Source organism: Watersipora subatra, chromosome 7 (genome assembly GCF_963576615.1).
Source record: "Watersipora subatra chromosome 7, tzWatSuba1.1, whole genome shotgun sequence".
Taxonomy (NCBI): domain Eukaryota; kingdom Metazoa; phylum Bryozoa; class Gymnolaemata; order Cheilostomatida; family Watersiporidae; genus Watersipora; species Watersipora subatra.
The window spans coordinates 14,410,033-14,430,043 of NC_088714.1; the positions used below are offsets into that span (position 1 = coordinate 14,410,033).

Genomic DNA, 20,011 nt, shown 5'->3' on the forward strand with positions numbered 1-20,011 from the left:
CCTCTGTTTGAAGCCATGCTAAGAGCGTTGGAAAAAAATGCATAGCGCAGGTATCAAACTCAGATAATCCTCTTAGCAAGGCATGCTACCAACGCTACTCCTCAAACACCTTACTGCATTGTGGAATAATTGTGCAGATAACTATTACACATGATGAGCTCTCACAAAACACAGGATTACCAGCAGGCTATTCTTTAACGTAATCCATCAAAACTTTGAATACAACGGACTTCTGCTGCAACGGTAACTTTTTTTATACAGACGAACCTCCATGTAATATTGCTTACTTTTTCTCTTAGTTTATTTAAACTGCACAAAAAGTCTTTTCACGTGTTACGAAGTTTAAAAGTTTGAGCGGGAAGTGCTGTATATGTTAAATAAAAATAAGTTTTCTGGGCAGACTTTTTTATTACTCTGGCTATGCTGAACATTCACGGGTAATAAATATATATAAATCTCAGTTTGTCGCCTGTCCAGTTATAGCAATTAAAACCTAGGCCTAAAAATCGCTCTCGGAACGTCCCGGTTAGCAGACTAGCGATATAATCTACTACGCTACGCCAGTCAAGCTGGTGGCACATTCATTACATCGGTTAAAATAATTACGCTTGAAGCTCTTGTGTCATCAACTAGCATGGTTGACAGTTGAGCATAAAACAACAATTATTACACCGTCTGCAGACACAGTATCCATTTCAATAAAGGTATGCTTACCTTTACTGGCTTACCAGGAAAGTTGCTCAAATTCATTGGACAATCGTTTTATTACCGTGCATTTGGCTTGTCTTTTACTATAACAGGAACTGTATCTGTCCGTTCAAAGCTACGGTTGCAAAGAGAAAAAAGAATGTAATATATGGAACTTGATCTCACAACATTTGGCTTACCAGCTCGACACTCACAACTGCTTCAATGAACCGCCTTCCACCATAATTGTGAGTATTGACATTACACCTGAAAGCTCTCATGGCACCACACTAGACTGTCAGTGTACTACTGTATATAAAAGGAGTCTTGACTGCCATTTGTGGCATAACCTGCTGCCAATTCTTTATGCACTTTTAGATAACTTGGAAGATATTCTCAAAAGAATTAAAATATGATGGTAACTAGGCACTAGAATACGAACTAGCTTGTTTCTTTGGATAAACAGTAATTATAATTATATTCTTGTGATTAAGGAAAACAATTTAAAAAGATTATCATGCAAGCAACAGCAACCAGTCATAGTAACAACAGTAATAGTAACAATAGTAATAACAATAGAATTATGATTGCCCAGTAGTGAATACGGGTCTCGTCACCATATCATGGAGTAGTGAATACAGGACTCGTCACCATACCACGGAGTAGTGAATACAGGTCTCGTCACCATATCACTTTAGTTTCTATCAAGTTCTAAATCCCTAGTGCTCGCAGATATAGCACTAACATAGATGGTTTGCATATGTTCTTCAAAAACAGTATACATAATTATATGAAGATTGCAGAGAGCTATGAGCTCATTGTCGAAAAGGGTCTTGGTAACACGGATTCTGAATGAAGCGTCTAGCACAGCAAAATCAGATTTTTTCTAAGTAGATTATGAAACCTCTAAGATATCCTTGCTATGAGTTTACTGAAAGGTCAAAGGTCAAGACCTGCTCCGCCATCGGCTACTAGAACAGTTTCGTCTTTGCAGTTTTCTCCTGCCATTTGTGCACCTGCTAGGCCTGTCAGCAGACGGTAATAAAGTGGTTGATGAGATTCTGCTTGTTTGTTCATCCGTCATTGAATCCTCAAGAGAGGGTGCAGATGTTGTAGTTGAAGTCGCGTTAACTATAACCTACCAAATAGAATATGATGCTATTAACAGCCGTCAGCAAATAATTCATAGTATATTTCTCAAACTCTAAGTCAAGGCCCATAGAACAGTGAAACTATTAGGTTAACGTATTCATTATGTGAGAGTCTTTGCTCTTCTAACCCTATGACCAATATTGAAACATGTGCTACATGCACTGTATCCACGATGATGGCATTGGATGCACATTGAAAAAAGTTACAAGCCATTAAAATTTACAACTAGTAGGTGTTAGATAGAAATAAACAGTTGTAGTAGGCATTATGAACTGCATTAAAACAATCAAAGAATCTATTTTTAAATAACTCCGAGCTTCTACAGCCTCATTCCGTTAGTATTCAGCGAAGTTACCGTAAAACCTTTATTTGAACGCCATGCGGTCTATTTTACAACCCTTCTCTTAAAGTGGCATTCTATTCTAAAGTTGAAAGCATATTTTTTAATTTATAACTAACAAAAAAGTAATAAAAAAGTTTTTAGACAGAAAATTTATTCTTTTTTTAACATATACAACATTTATCGTTCTAACTTTTAAACTTCATTTAATGGGGGAAGTTTTGTTTGTGCAGTTCAAATAAATTAGGAGAAAGAATAAAACAACTGTAAAGGTTTTCAAAATTTTTCAAACTGTAACTTTTAAATTTCATATCATTAAAGAAGTGTTTCGTTGAAATAAATTAGGAGGAAAAATAAAACTATAAAAGCGTTTAAATGTAAGTGTAAAATTGTTAGCAAGTAATGGCTAAATTAAGTCTGTTTTGCTACGATTACAATGAAAAATTATTTGGTATACCATGATATGATTTTAGTTTGTTTCAGTGTTGGCATCATCAGCCGAAAATATCGTATAGACGTATAGAGTGGTATAGAAACCCATAGTAATTATCTAATGCAATCACTGCCTGGTGAAAATCATTAAAATCATCATCATTAAAGTAGCAAAAAGTAGCAAAACAATATATTAACCTTGGCAACTATAGCTAACTAAAATAACTTTAGTGTATTTTGTGGTTACCTCCAAAACAGAAGTGTAACATAAACGCTGAATCTAACTCATATGAATTTAGCTTACTAAAAACATACTTGAAGGAAATTTTAGTATGCAATTTAGTATACCTTTAACCAAAGTTTTATCCCTTATCCATTTGCAAGCCCAGTTTTACCATCATAACAAATGATGCTGAACTAAGATACAATCGCCAAAATTTAATTTCGAGAGGAATTACTGTTGATGTCATTTTGCGGAAACAAATTAGCCTTAGTACGGCAAGAACGAAAAAACTCTATTCAAAAATTCAATTATTACGTCATTTAGCGTGTGAGATCAGGAAAAGGGTGTATAAAGTACATAGTAGAAGCAAACAAAGAAAAGCCGCGTGTAACCAAAATAGCCTCAAAATGTTAGCCTCAAATATGTAGTAGCACATTTTCTATCATAAATGCAAAAACCTTTTGCCACATACATCGAAGTATCAAGACCGCATTAAAAAAGAAACTACTATTAGCCTGATACAGTTCATAATTATTTCTATGGTGTTGCAATCAAAGTTTTTGACGACAAAACCTAGAGACTTGGAGTTGGACAATGGACTTCGATGCGAACAGAAACAGCGAACAAATTAATTGTTATTGGTGTAATCGAATCATTATCAGTACGGTTTTGTGGAAACGTTTCGACTGATCACTTGTTATTATGGGTTTGTAAAGATTAAGAATGTCTAATAGTATTGGTCAAATAGGAGTAGTTTTCGAGTAAAGGGTGGCGCCCTACTTTTCATGCCTTCGCCCAGAGTGGCATTCAAATAAAGGTTTTATGGTATATAAAATTTGAAGAAAATTCATGGCTGGCCTCCGAGTGCAATAAAGAAGAGTACTCATGCTCGAAAAGAGACAGATAATTGCCATCAGCCTATATATAAACTACGTTAGTAATAACAGATGATCCAATGGCCATGCCTAACTGCTCTTCAAGATCTGCATCAGAGTTATCTTCTGCATCAACAGACAACTCCAAAACTTTAATTATTTTAAATCCGCTTGACCTATTAACAGTGCGACTTTGAATCATAGTTTTACGGCAGCAGTACAAATAGTTGGATGCACAAGTAGTTCAATCAATCAGTGCAGGTCAGATGAAAACATAATATGCATCTAGCTTTATAATGTGTACTTCTATGCCACCAAGCAAGTTGCTGTGTAAAACCATCCAGCCCAGTGTCAATGAATACTCAAACAACATAAAAAAACCTCAATGGGTAGTGATAGCGATTTTAATAATACTAACAATAAAAAATATCCACAGTTATGTTGATCACAAGAAAAAAAGGATTCTCAAAGAGTTGGCAAAACATGCGTTTCAGCGCTATTATTACCATCATCAATTATTATTATTATTATTTATAACGTACCATATCCAATCAGCACAATTGGTTAATTAGTATAAATTGCTCTATCGAATTAGTTATTACTTAGTAAATCAAAATAAACTAAAACATATAATGATTTCTACATCAAGCTCCAGACCGGGACAAAATTTAAAAAATACTTTTATATTGCAACACATGTCTGAACAGCTTGATCCAAAAGGTAATAACGTATAATTCAATTTAATGCTCACCGATACCATAGCAGAACGCGTATAGCAGTATTATGTTTCAACTTTGATAGCTTTTATATTTGCAAAAGAGCCATTTTTATGTTTTTTGGAATCGTTGAATAAGAGGGCAGTAATACATATGACATTCACATCCTTCATGCTGATACTCGGCAACTTCCCTAGTAATTGCGATCAAGTATTCATATTTACCAAGCATATCTCAGACTGGATTGTAAGCAAGGTGCTTGTCAGTGAAACTTCAGCAGAACAGAAACTATCGTCAACTTTAGGGCATCAGTCCTATTGATCTAAGACTTCTGGCTAAATTCTTTTTGTTGTATTTAGCTATTTCAATGTCCACTTTAGACACCGTTTTGAAGTCTGCTACATGAGTATATCAGTATTCAAAAGATCTGTCATGACCTTATGTCATAATATATTAATGGAAATTGGAAATTCCATCATAAAATATCTTTGGCAGCACTGAGCAAAATTGTTTATGTTTACCGTGCGTTTATTGTTCGACAATCTCACTCAACTCAAGAGAACTCAAATGAAATGATCTTTTTGCTACACATAAAGGGCGAGTTGTCTATAACTATAGTTACGCAATAACTTTTCTCAAATTTATTCAAGAAAGTCTACCTTAAAAAAGTCTTTTCTTGCAAAACTATTTAAAAAATAGCCTCTGAACATACCAAGCCATTTGGCGGCCCGTAGAGGGCTTCTATCCCATTACGGTCATCTTGATCAAGGGCAGCCTCTTGTTGCCGAGATAGCAGCTCCCCGAACATGAGCGCTGTCCTCACCCTGGAGTGGCCCAGCGCTAGGGAGTGCCCTATTTCATGGCAGAGCACTGCTTGAAAGCTCTTTGTCTTTGCTAAAAGCAGATAGACATATGCATGAGCAAGTGTTTTTACATTAGCAATATATGAAAATGCTGGTTTTTTTTTGTAAATTTTATTCTTGTTAAAGTAAGAGCAAATTATCTGAAGACAACTTTGTATGGAAACTACTAAATTCTCATGTTCATTTTGTTTCTTCAAATTCTTAGAATTATAGAATTTGTGGAATCGTAAAAATTGCTTCATAGAATCTCTATTTGATATTTGTGTGATCTAACAAGACCACAAATATAAATGGTTGTACTCGTGCAGACAATTCCACCTTTGACATTACCATTTTCAAGAAAAGACGAGCTGATATCACATATTAAGTCTTAATTACAAATGGCGATTAAGGTTGCAACAGCTATTAATGTCTTTCGCATATTGCTATACGGTGCCATATATCCTAGACTGTGCATGGGCAGTCTGGCTAGACTTTCTGGTCTACAAGCTCGGAAACATTTTGTCTCAGTCACACAGAACACAAGTTAAAACGCAAAATCAGTATTTAGAGACTTAATATAATAACTAACTGCGCTACCGGGTGTTGCCTGGGTATTAAAAATCAGCTAATAAGCAATGAGAGATAATGAGAGTTGCCTGCCACTTGCTATTAGCCTGGTACATTGCCCATGGATAATTTGAGTAAGCTTTCTAATAAGAGCTACCGCTTCTCATGATGTTACGCCGTCACTTTACGTCGTGATAGAGAGCGGTAGCGTATTTGCTGCAAATAGCAACATATATTGCCTAGTAAATCCATCAAGCTTGTGTGGCTGAATTGGTTATTCATTGAACTGGTGAACCGGAGGGTCCGAGATCATATCTTCTGCGATCTAGATTCTTTATTCCAAGATTATAGTTTATAGTTTATAGCTATAGCTGGACAATCACAATGACAGAAAAACTTTGAGGAATATATATATATATATATAGACATATATATATAAATATAAATAAATGAAGCTGGAATAAAGGCATTGGACAAACAAAAAATAACCCCAAAATAAATTCAATTTTACTGATAAATCCTTAACATAAACTCGGAAATTATCCCTGAATCTGATACTATTAAATTTTTAGGTATAACTTTAGATAAAAACTTAAATTGGTCACATCATATTTATTGGATCTTGCAAAAATTACGTCTTATTTCAGGGTTATTGTTTAGATGTTCCCAGTGTATTCCTGAATATATTTTACTACTGATTTACAATTCTTATGAAAACTAAAAACTAACTTACTGTGTTGGAATGTGGGGAAATTCTCCAGCTGTGTACTTTAATCATTTATTTCTCTTTCAAAAAAGACTAGTTCGTATTATTTGTAAAAAAGATTTCCTATATCCTACTAAAGAACTTTTCCAAACCTTAAAACGTTTTGAACATCTTTCGATTATGTAAATATCGTACTTTGCTTCGTGCTTTTCTAACATTTCAAGATTATCTTCAATACACTGTGCCTGTAAAAATTATGAGACAAAGTTTAATAAATTTACCCATTCCACCATCTAGCTCCGCTGCCAGTCATCAAAAAACAACATACAATTGGTGCTATAGAACCAACTACTTATATATGTTAAAAAACATAGGACCATTTCCGAATTTAAAAATAGTCTAAGAGTTCATTTTCTGGAGCGGGAGTGAGAGTCTATTTTGTTTGCTGCTATATCATCTAACTGGGCCTTGCCTTGACCGGTTCGCCGTGGCACATAGGCCTCATCATCACCTACTTAGTGTTGTTATATTTATTGTTCATTATTAGAAATTAATTATACACTCTTATGTTGACAGCCATGTGATGTGTTTATTGCTTCATTTTTTGTCCTATTTTCCTATTGATAAAATAAACAAACAAATAGAACAGTATCTTGAGAGAATGAGACCAATGAAATAGAGGAGACCACTGGGATACGACACTAATCCGTTCCACCATTGCTAACGTAGGATGAGATATCCGTAGGATGAGATATCCGTAGGATGAGATATCCGTGTAAAGGGGCCTCTTAACACCTAAGCTTTCTGAAGCTTCTATGTTGGAGAAATACCTATACAAAAGAAGCCTGTTCCTTGCGACTGCTCAAAATATTTAGGAAAGCACCTGTCATTGAAACTGTCCATAAGATGACTTGTGAGAATTTTTTCTTGATTTTTGCGCAATAAATCTAGCATAGCTTTCAAATCAACCGATAGCTTTCCTTATTTCTGCCAATGACGTTTGTTCTATGTCACTATTCTTTCAGCTTTTTCGTTTACTTTCGGATCCATTTCCATAGCAAACATGTCTTTGCTTCTCCCTTTACCATCACTACCCATATTGGGACCCATGGCTAACGAATTAATGTTTGATATAAGCACTAAAAACACAACCTAAATGCTACATTTCGTAAACACTCTCATGAGATGAAAATGACGCTAACTTCTGCTAATTCCTCCCTAGATTGCCATAACCAACGAATACAGTCTCATATCGCCTTCAGGCCTTTTAGAAAGATTTCAGCCAATAACATATCAGCATCTTTGTAGTTTTGGCCACACCATAAGAAAAGGAAAATAGCGAAACCAGGAGCCAGAAAAACACAGTATTCCGAATTTTAACCTGAACTAACCATATCCTAGGGCCGCTGTATCCCGGGGTTCTGCTGCAGCAGCTTAAGAGCAAATAGCCAATGAGCAGCCTGATAGCATACATGCATCTTCATGAATTTTCTGGAAACTCCACCAGCTCTGCCAAGGTTAATGTTTGACTACTTACCGGGCTGATCGGGAGTCCATTTAGCTACCCAGGGTTCCCTTGCATCAAACTGTATGTTGGATTGAGGAGGGTTTCTGAAGGGTGTTGGTGACTCGGCTGTAGCTAGTACCCCGCCTTGTCCGTCATCGCCTTCTATCGACTCCAGGAAACTGATAAATATGTTAGCTGTCAATTGATGACGGGAAAAGCTGAAAGAGATGGCTGATGCCTCTGCCCACATCTGCAAATAACATGATTCTTATGGTACTGACTGACTAATATCATCATATACATGTATATGTGATGATGAGCAATTCGCAGCAACAGCAGACGTAACAGCAAAAGTTTTAAAATTGTCAATAAAGTCAATGAAGCATGATTAGCTATATTGGTTATGGCAATAACAACAGAGAAAGATTAGTGGCTATGACATGACATATAAAGCTGTGGATTATAGTAAAATAATATTTTAGAATAATATGCTACTTCTAGTGACTGGCCAACATACACTTAACAGCAGGCCCACCAACGATGTTGAACATGCAGAACTGCCACCCATTTATATATCTGCCGTGCTGAAAATTCCTATTCATATTCAAAGAAAACATTCATACTAAACAAATTCTTTCAAAGGATGAGACAGAATCTTTATCAGTAATGAGTTAACTTTTAAGTTAGCTATCATATACCCTGCAGGAGGAAAGTACAGATCAAGTGCAAGATCGCGTACAGTCAATTTCACGAATTATTAAAATCAGCAATTAGTTTTATTTTTAACACAAGGGAGAATAACTACTACCTCAAATTACAAACTAGCCGCGAGACAGAGTTAGTAAACGTAGCTGAGTTCCAAACTCTTTTAAAATCATCGTCGGGGCTTTGAGTTAAGCCCATTGCGGACGCATCACACTTTTTTACAAAGTCTTTTAAGGTTGTCACAAGTTATTCGTCATGGCATTGTCGTCGAAAAATTGTTTACGTTGAAAAAGCTCATAACTTACCACAAGTTGTGTTCACCAAAGGCCTCCAAATCAATGAACATTCAAAAAACCTCTGAATGCAGCCAAAAATTTATAGCTTAACATGATCGACATAAATTTCTCAGCTAAATATAGAAACCTAAACATGTGGTAAATGCACGTGCAGGTTTTTACTCTATTTCTAGCTGCTTTCACAGATTAACTTATTCGTGAACAACTTCGTCCACGAACACGCGTGAAAAGACTATTTCCGTGATTTTTAACTCCGCGAATAATTTCATCCTGTAGGGTAGCTAGCTATCATATAGCAGACATTATTGAATCAGGAGAGTATTTTCTATGTCTTTCACTTTTACTTTTGTATAATTCATCTTGTGAGTCAGGCTTGTGTGAATATACTTGGCATGATACATGTACCTCCGTTAGTAAAGTACAGGAAAGATGATGTTGGCTAGAGGAGACAGATGTGCGGTAAGCCGATACGACTCAATAATAGCGCAAACCATCAAGTTTCAAAATACTCCAATCTTCTGGATCCAACAACACGACATACTCCCGAGTTTTACAATATCACAAGCAAAAATAATACTGACAGTGTTTGATGAGTAACATGACCCAACTTACAGTCGCGCAGTGCAACAAGGCCTCATCCTGGTCAGCTTCTGTCATATTTGGGTGGTAATTCTTGAACCCAATGGTCAAAGGAAACGGAATGCCATTAACTGGGTTGTTCCATAGAGGAATATCATAAAGAGCAGCCCACCGTTTCCCACGATTTATATTTTTCTTGCTCATTCCACGTGTGGAAGTCTCAGCACACTTCCAACTTCTCATAAACTCCAGGGTGGCATTATTGCACAGACCTACAAAATATTTAATACTTAACAAAATCTTGGAGGGCTGAATAAGTGAACCTCCAAGCTTTTGTTCACAGACTATGTTGAATTTATCTAGTTCTCCAAAGAGAGGGGAGTACAGACAACTCTCATTTATTCTGACTAGTACAGACTCGGCCATGACTGGATATATTGAAACTGAGGACTTTACATTAAACAGCCTATATCGTCTCACACGCACTTTCCTAGGCTCCAATATGGTACAATACATACATTTTATATATTGCTCAAATTATATCGTATGTATGCATTTTGACTACAGCTATTGAAATCTTGGAATAAAGAATCCGTACCCAAAAAGATTTGATCTCGGCCCCTCCTATTCGCAAATCTGACACCCTACCAAGCAGGCCACAGAGATTGATTCAAAGCTAGCTGATATATGTAGCTATATGGGAGCAAATATATGGGACCAACGGCTTTGCGTACTAGGCAGGGTCATAGCATAACGTCACGAGAAGCTGGTAGCTCTCATTAAGCAAACTCACATTTTCTATGGGCAATGGTGCCAGGCTAATAGCAAGTGGCAGGTAACTCCAACTATTTTTCATTGATCATAAGCTGATTTTTAACACCCGGGCAATGCCGGAAAGCACAGATAGTATACATATAAAGTATAAAAAATAAAATATAGTTCTACCTGCAATAGGGTACAACACAATAGTAATAATACTAAACAAAAATTACAGTACGTCTCTAACGACGAACTCAAGCATATGCATCGTTTGTGTCGCTTGTCGCAAAAGCCACTTTTCAGTCAAGGCCGTAATTCTACGGAAAGAAATGGCCGGCTTCACCAATCACCGGACATTTTTCGGAAAACTGAAAGATCAAGGAAGTAAGTACAGTAGTGGCAATCAAGAGCTAAAGGCTTCTACTTTATCTTTTCACTTAACTAGCTAGAGTGAGGATAGAACCTTTTGTTGTCCATCATACAGGACATGCAATGAAATCACTATCAAGTGTTAAATGCTTCCCTTCTCAGCCTCATGACAAGTGCCATTGCTAACAGAACCAAGCAGTCCTACATGTAGTTTGCTATTAGCGTGTCCCCGTTTTTCAGAAAGACATGACAGTTTTTTAGTTCATATCTCCTACGCCTATCAAATGTGAAGAATTATGCCAATAAATCAAACGTTTTTAACTACCACAATCAAACATCCATTAGCAGTGGCCCTGACAAACTGTAAGATTAGCAGTGATTTACCAAAAACCTGACAACTCAAGGCTACCCACACATAGAGCAGACCATGAATGCTGGCACTAAGCTTTGCCGACTGGTGTTTTAAGGAACACCAGTTTCGAAAACAAACTCTGTCACAATGTTTTAGTGGCTACAGAAACTGCCACATAAGATTGACAGTGTGTTCCATGCTACTTGATATGTTCTCTCTACCACATGTATAATAATATCCCACTAATGAAGTTACACATGCTACAATGATCCTTTTATATTTTAGTTGGTACACAAATCTTGATGATAACAAGAGCCGTGACTATCCATTCATCAGTCTATCTATTCTCATGTCGTCCAACATTGAAATTGGGAAAAAAGTTTACAATGTACAGGATTCGAACTCACAACGCTTAGCATAGTAATTCAACAATGTAACAACTGTGTATCCGGACTACAATCTGCAACATATTAATGATTGTGCAGATAGTTAATATCTGTGATTTATCTGGCACCTGACAATCTCTGATAGCGCACGAAACAGCCAGAGCCCTGGTTATCATAGCAGCAGCTGATTATTTCTAGATCTTTATTAAAATAAAAAATAAAATAGCAAATTCAACAGGAACAATGCGAAGGACTTCTAAATAACCACAAAATACCAACTTTAGTGCTGATAATATCAAAATACTGCATCCACCCAGACAATAGTTAACTTAAAAACCTTGTTGCGCTAGAGTTGCAGCATCAAAAAACTCACAAAAAACCTTGCTTAAAATAACATACTAGGAATCGGTGTTTTACTATGAACAATATTGCAGTGAAGAGATCATTGTTTGTACAATACCGCAGTGAAAAGACCCTTGCCTCAGAGAGTAATGATAGTGTGTCGGGGTAATGAATCAGCCATAAAGTGTCAACTCTATTACCTATACGCTGATATCAGTGAAAAATGAGTTTATAATGAGGAGTCCCTTCCCTGTGAGAATTCACACGCTACTAATAGCACCAGCTGCTAAATTGCTTTGCCAACATGAATTATTGAACTTCTGCACTACTTAATGTGTGAAAAGTTACACAGCAAATTACTAAACTAGGCAGAAGCAAATATTTCAGAGCCATTGAGTGGTAATTCAATACCTTTTTATAATATACTTTGGCAGTATGCTAAAAAAAATTTTGTTCTTCTCTCTATTTAATAGCAATTGATTCAGATGTAGTCATTTAAACACGCTATTAGGTAATACACTTAGGCTATCTTACACGTACCGTAAAACCTGCATTTGAACGCCACCTTTATTTAAACGCCACCTCTATTTGAGCGCCACTATGGGAGAAGGGTTAAAAAATAGAACGCCACCTTTAAATCGAATGCCACTTCTATTTAAGCGCCACTATATGACATTCGTGATCCTTATGAACCCATAATAGCAAGTGATCAGTAGAAAAGTGTCCACAAAATCATACTAATAATGACTCGGTTATTTGTATAACAATTAATTCATTCTTTTTTCTGTTCAAATCGAAGTCCATTTTCTAACTCTGAAGCTTTAAATTTGTTTAGTTAAAACTTTGAATGCATTGCCAGAAAAAGATTTATAGCTGTATCAAGTCATGACCAGTTTCTTGTTTAGCGCAGTCATGATACTTCGATGTATGTGAAAAAAGTTTTAGCATTTACAATGAAATCTGTACTACTATATATGTTGAGGCTAAAATTGAGGCTATTTTCGTTACACGCGCTTTCATTTATTTGTGCGAAATGTGTCTATTCTAAATGGCATCCCGTAAACCTTTGCACCGCAAAAATTGTTTGAACGCTAATATCGACTAGCTCAGTTGCACAGAAAAAAATTGAGGTCAGAGGACACTGTGGAAGGTATTGAACAGCCAGAAGAATTTGAAATGGTTCCAAAAGATACAAACAATCAGAATGCAACTGCCCAAGCAAATGATGCAAATATTTTTGTTTCAAAATTTTTAATTTTTGTTTCTGAATGTATTATAAATATGATTTGTTTATGCCATTTGTTATTGAATATTTGTCTGTAGTATTTGATAGATTATTACTATATAACATATAAATTTGAAGATTTATTGCATTTTACTTGATAGCATCCTTGTGGTAATATGAACTTGGCTTACAATGAATCGACGCTCGTAACTCCTCTTCTATTACACATAAAAGCCAGTTTTGGCTGCAAACTGTAGCAAAAGTATCCAGGAGTACAATGAGCTTTTGTGTGCATTAAATATAGTTGTAAAATGAAGATGCCTTCAAATTTTAAATGAAATAAAAAACTTCAAAGCTCCAACAAATTGCAACCTATGCTATAAGATCATTGCAGGTTAATTGCAAGCAATAGGTAGAGAAATGTTGCAGCTTCCTTGTGTATATTTATTCAAGGGTCAACGACAAGATGGAGATATTTTAGCAAATTTATTGCATCCAAAAGAGTTAATGTCGCTTCACTTAAAGGAGAACGCAGAACATAAGCGGCATTCGATTTGACAGTGAAAGGGTTAAATTCATCTTCTCAATATTTTGACGGAGGTGTTTGCAAAATACAACACCACCCTTCATTTGAACGTCATCTCTAATAAAGAGCCACTCTAAAGGAATGATTGAAAAATAGAGCTCCATGGCGTTTAAATAAAGGTTTTAAGGTATATGTAAAGAGTGGTTCACACTATATCGCCATATTTTGACGTTGATGACACAATACTTCGGTGTTCGTTAATGATAATCATGTTCACATTATCACATACCCATCCGTTTGCATCAGGAAATACTCTATGACGTAGTGTTTTCATTTATCTTTTTAAACTTTCGTGAAAAAACCTCTCTGTTTTCGCCTGTTAAAATAAAAAACTAGTCCCGCAGCGACTATCAAAAACAAATATGAATAAATCACTCTATCCGTGACCCCGAATTACCATCGCCGAAATGGTTCAAATTTGAAAGGCAGTCATCGATGCTTGGCGAAATATCGGAAAAATTTGACAGCTGCAAACTTTTCCGACGTGTCAGCACTGCTCCGTCAATGCCATCAATTCATGGTTCACATAATTGATGATGAACGTCGAAAGGGAAACGCTTACAAACGGCGACATAGTGTAAACCGACCTTAAGCGGACAGATTATTTTTGCAAATACAAAAGGGAAGATAACACAAAAATAACTTGGTAGTTAACCTTTGTAGTTATTTTACCATTCTACCTACCTGTTTGTTCGATTTTATGATATGATTGCATCTGTCTAATTGGGTCTTTTACAAACTTTGTTAAGTTCCTTGCTCTTTGCTCACTCATATTCTGCAAGACAGGTGTTTGCATGAGAACTATCCAAAGCCATACTTATCCAATGAGAACTCCCCTACACAAGCATCACTAAAGAGCATTGATAGACTGACTGGCTGACTTACCTTCATAGAATTGCTCTGGAGCCCATGTGAATCCATCCATCCATGCTTGATCAGGTATTCAATGCAATGTTTGTAGTTGGAATCTTGTACAGCGATTGTCAACGTTAGGAAGACAATTCCAAAGGCAAGTTTCAGCAGAAACATCTTGACGAGCCAACCTATGATAAGACTGTAGCATGAAAATTATTGAAGCCATGATGTTATTGGTGAGCCACTGGATTCTAAACTACGTGTGCTACAAGCTATTATTATCTAAAAGAGCTTGTTCTTGAGTCATAGATGTTTGCCTTAGCTTTACTGAGCTGGAACTAATGAGTTTAATCTGACATGTTTATGTAAAAAGTCTGATTTTACTGGTAAGCCTCCAGGACAATCTTCTCCCGAGACACGGCCACTGGAAATCGGAACACTATGTCTATCGCTACCATGATACAGAGGCCAACCTGAAGAGTTTGCGACAGAAGCTCTTCGGTCGCCATAGATGTCAATGAATATGATGTCACGCATTGACATTCATGACAGGCGCATGCCAATACCAGGCTGAGATGTTGTTTACAACGAAACTTCTACCAACTTGGTAAAAGAAAGTCACATACAAAAGGAATTCTGAACCATCCCAAGAGATTATAGCAGTGCTTATTTTGATTATATATATTTCCTTTTATTATATTACTGTGTATTGATTATAAAATAATCATGAGAACTTGTAGAAGCCTATCTGCTGCCTAACATCGACGTTGTATAAAACAATTGTTGGATATAATTGCAGCAAATGCATATAACCTATATGACTACAGGGTTTTATTTGCGAAGTCAACTTCTGCTGCAACCTTATGAATCGGGGAAGAAGTCAACTTCTGCTGCAACCTTATGACTCGGGGAAGAGAAGTGGTGGCAAAGCAACAAATGGTGAGTGACAAGGTTTCCTCACAGCATTCCTAGTTATACTAGGTGTGTTCATCTGCTGCCGTACAAATGCTGTCCACAGAGGCCATTGTAAGCACCTACTAACAGCTCCATGTGGACGTAACTCACCAGCCTTCTTACATGTACCTTTCTAATTAAATCTTTTAACAAATGTTATTCTCAAACACTTGCAAGCTACATTAAATTAAGTTTTCCAAAATAAAAATTCTAACAGGAAGTGCGTGTCCTATGCATATAACATGAGTTCTTCTCAAAGCCTACTTAAGCAGCTAGTAACTAAAAGGGTGCAGAGTACACTTACCTTAACAACCTCGCTTCTCCTTCTCCTGTCTGATTATGACTCATCTGCTAACAGAACCAAAGACAGAGATGGATGATTGGCGTTTCCTTTTTACAATTGATCAAGTAATTATGTGCACTGTTGATGACATCATACTACTAGATAATCAGTAGCGGGAAACAAATTGAAGTCTGTAAAACTCCAAAATTTTCATGATCGTAAAATGCAAACTTTTTGCGTTATCAGCGTCATGGTGACTGCTTGTCTTACACGTTAATATCATGACACGATTTATTCAAGCAAAAATCCTTTCCTCCAATAGGATGCAGAGGCTATCAAACTTTTCAATAGTATGTAGAGGCTAATAAGCTTTCTTCCACTAAAATACGGAGGTACTTACTAAGAACTATCAAATCATTTTGATGATGAACCGATCATGCTCACATGACCTACGAGCAGTGGCCCCATACTGTGTTCCCCTGCTAACGTTGCATAAACAACAGGATATCTTGTCAAAACCAGAAAAGGATGTCTAGTTACTCCTCTAGCTAAGCTTGAGGGCTTAAACATTTTCTTAGTGTCCCAAATGGCGCCTGAATCATGCCTATACTTTAGTAAGAAACCTGATATCCCTATCATTAATACTGATAACCTTATGATACGATCAGATAAAGTATCTGATCATATCATAAATACTGTCCGATTGAAATATATTAAAGATGACAGGACACATTCAACTGCTAACTCAGATTATTTTTATACCACATATCATGGATCGATTAGCACCATAAACTAAAGTATAACAAATCTATGAAAAGTAAATACATGTATAGTAAATAAATAGTATAGCCAAAAGCCTCAATGCATAGAAACTTTGATATACAGTCCCTAACATACATGTATGTACTATATACATATATATATATATATAGTACATGTATGTACTGTATACATATATATATATACAAATTGCAGAGTTGGTAGGGTGTCAGTCTGGTGACCCCCTATGCCTCAGGTTTGATTCCCGGTATGTATTTAGGGAAAAACAACTCCATCCCAACATCACTAGTTCACTTAGAATATCATAGACAATGATCTTGTCTATGAAGATAAAATGGTTCTATACTCAATTGCTGCAACCCTATGGCATGCAGTTTGGCTCACTATAGCTCCCAAGTTTCCGAAATGTCAATGCTGTAGCCCTTACGCGGCCTTCTATTGAGTAGAGTAAACATGAACGATCGGTAAAGGTTGACTTGTGCTAAAAGAGCACATGAAGTGTGTAGTTTTTGTGTCAGCAATATCGTTATAGAAATACTAAGTTTTTGAAGTGTCTCTAGATGGTGCCATTTTTCTTTCAAAAACGGTTGCTGGTGATTATGAAATGAGCCTTTCAGTCAATCTAATGTTGTCTCCAGTATAAGGTATTAACTTCATCAATAATTGTAGGGAAAGGGTCCCATGTACCAGCATAAAGCCCAACCTCGAGGTGACAAAAACTAAGAAATAGATCTAGCCTAAATTAATTGGGAGAAAATCTACCTGCTACAGAGCCTAATGTTCAGGTGTCCTATGTGCATCACATTATAGATTATTATGCACACCAAGTTATTACGTATACAAATCCCTGCATGTGAAAGTTATTGACAGCTCAGATAAAAAAACTAAAACATACAATAGCCTTAGAGTAAGAAGAAATATAAAGTCGAAAGTGAATGGGACTCAATCCAGCTTTACTCTCACAGTGTTACTCATAGTTGTTACAGTATATAAATATACTAGACTAAATTTCAACAGATGATCCTTCTGCAGAAAACCTCTATCAGCCTCTTCTGATTCTAGCTTCAATCCATCCATTTACTGAATGTTTTTAAACTCATCAAAGTGTTGGCAAGTAAAGTTATTGTTTTTGCCTTTGACTAATGGCATAATTCACGAAGCCACTTATAGACGCTTTTGGTCACATTAGCATTTCAAAGCGTGCAAGAAAAATTAATGTTGCTAAATAGATCCGATGGGAATAGTGTGCGCGTTGGGTGATTATACACTTAAAATGGCATGTTATAAAACATCAATATTACTCATTGAAAACATGATGGGAAGACAACTCAGTATAATACAATGTGTCCAAGTACTTAGAGACGAACTTACACGAAATTTTAATAGATTTTATTAGAAAGCATCGATATTTTTCTATTAATTGAAACTTTTTTGAAGTCTGAGTGATCTGACTACCAGGATGTTCCAGGATTAAAATCAACATAACTTCATTGCGATTAAAACGCTCAAATCAAGCGAAAGTGCGATTATGACATCTATAGCTGCAAAGAGTCCAACAGAACAGAGACGCGTAACGCTACCACTTGAACGCAATAGAAGATATCAACTATCGCACCAATAACACCTAGTGACATCACTTTGCACGTATCTTTCTTCTGAGCTTGTAACCACGACCAAGTTTATCAATTTTAATCTTGAAACATCCTGGCAATAAGATCAGCTCAAACATCAAAAACAATCGCAAATGATAGAAAAATACCGATACCTTCTGATAAGATCTACAAGAATATTGTGTAAGTTAATCGTTCAATAATTATCGAACTTGCTATCACATTCAACCTTATTGTTTCCTTTTGAATACAAAATTTGCATTCGACTCTCAGCTGATGACATTTTCAATGAAAATAATGCAGGACTTTTACAGACAAGTACGGCAAAAAACTAATCACCTGCTCTCACACTTCGATAAGAATTAAAACATAAAAATAAGTAGAGAATTTAGTCTTCATGATTGTTTGTAACTAGTCACTTTTTAGTTAGTTGGGTCTTTTTCAAAACCAACTTAACTTATTGAAGTTAATGTTTCCGGTACTGCAGGTTGGTTCCCAGGGTGTGATCTTCTGAGAATCCCAAATACCCATGGTTTTATATCCTAACAAGCAATCTTTTAGGTAACAGTTTACCAGTGTGCCTGACACAAGAAACCATACCCCATGAGCAAAAAAATCATAATGTATGAACAGCTTTAAAAATATAACATTCTCCCACCATCAACTCTTCAAGGGGAAGAAAGCTTTATCAGCATTTTACAAATCATTTCAAAATATGAATCTATGGTTGCGTCTGCTGAAAACAGCTAATGCAGGCAATAACATTATTACTTTACTAAAATTATTACATATGCCAGTAGGACAATTTGTAAATCAGTAGATATGACTGGGCACTTAAATAAACCAAATGCTGAATGCACACTACACTAACATCACCTACTTACGCATTATTTCCTCACGCTAGGAATACAGTACTTTTCAAATTATTAGCCGCTACTTTTTTCGGACGATTTGAGCCATGCGGCTTATATAAGGGTGCGGCTATTCTGTGGCTTTTTCTTTCATCGCTAGGGCGCATTAATCAGAATCTCCGGTTAGTACGCTTCTAGCGATGAAAGAAAATACGAAACAATGCCTAACAGTAGTGTTCCATTAGACATTAGATTAAAAAGCGTCAGTTAATACGAAACAGTGCCGTTACGCACTGTTCCGTTTTAAACAGCAAAGTTGTTGCCGCATTACAAAGCACCGTCCTGAGTTCTGCGGCCTATACAAAGGTGCGGCCTATGCATTGTTTTATTATCGTTTTTTGAAAAATAAAGCAGATGCGGCTTATATAGGGGTGCGGTTTATAGTCCGAAAAGTATGGTACCTCTAAATATTCAACTCAGTTCTTTCATAACTTCAAATGTTATGCAAATCAAATTACCCGCTTTTACATTATTCCACCCTCCCGAATACTTTCTAAATAATCTTACTAATGATTGAACTACTCACTTCAATAACAAGATAGCGATTCCACTATTGTCAGCTTTATACTCTTTCTGGTATTCCATCCATATCTTTTTATACCACTCACTGTGTAACTTTCCTGCAGCATCTCTGGGTAGGACTTTCTTTGCCTTGGCAAACTACAAAGAAATATCTGGATGCACATAAAATACGTCTGTCATCAATTTCTTACTGGTATTTAGCACAAGAACCCGTATTGGGTCAGCATCTCTTCTCAGGGCAGCACCATGAAAATATAAATGAATGGTCAGTTGTGATGCCGAATGTCCACATTAACCAAACGCAGGCGATTTAAGTCCTTAATTGCCCCTCAAGGACTATGATTGCATGCATCATAAAACAAGTATTTAGTAGCAGGTTTCAGTAGCCCTAATAACCACAGCCATATAACCACTGTCATCATAGTTGCATCACTTGGCGGCATGGCA

At 36.3% G+C, this 20,011-nt stretch overlaps 1 protein-coding gene across 2 annotated transcripts; it reads right to left on the minus strand.

The window, feature by feature from the left end:
- Positions 1–1,133: 1,133 nt before the first annotated feature.
- Positions 1,134–15,856, minus strand: LOC137401140 (matrix metalloproteinase-14-like). 2 transcript variants are annotated; one of them, XM_068087514.1, is made up of 7 exons: positions 15,763–15,856; positions 14,535–14,692; positions 14,334–14,424; positions 9,664–9,902; positions 8,081–8,300; positions 5,138–5,319; positions 1,134–1,825 (listed from the first exon to the last, which is right to left on the minus strand). In XM_068087514.1, exons 2-7 carry the CDS (start codon positions 14,676–14,678, stop codon positions 1,634–1,636), a joined length of 1,068 nt encoding a protein of 355 aa, XP_067943615.1. In that variant the 5' UTR covers positions 14,679–14,692; positions 15,763–15,856; the 3' UTR covers positions 1,134–1,633. The 2 variants fall into 2 exon arrangements, with proteins under 2 accessions (XP_067943615.1, XP_067943616.1); XM_068087515.1 differs by lacking the exon at positions 15,763–15,856 and having other exon boundaries at positions 14,535–14,708.
- Positions 15,857–20,011: the final 4,155 nt, after the last annotated feature.

Coding starts and splice junctions, on each gene's coding strand:
- LOC137401140 (XM_068087514.1), bottom strand. CDS start 14,678: ATGTTTCTGCTGAAACTTGCCTTTGGAATTGTCTTCCTAACGTTGACA. Junction 8,301..9,663: donor CCTTGTTGCACTGCGCGACT/GTAAGTTGGGTC, acceptor TGTTATTTGCAG/ATGTGGGCAGAGGCATCAGC. Junction 1,826..5,137: donor ACGGGCCGCCAAATGGCTTG/GTATGTTCAGAG, acceptor TCTATTTGGTAG/GTTATAGTTAACGCGACTTC.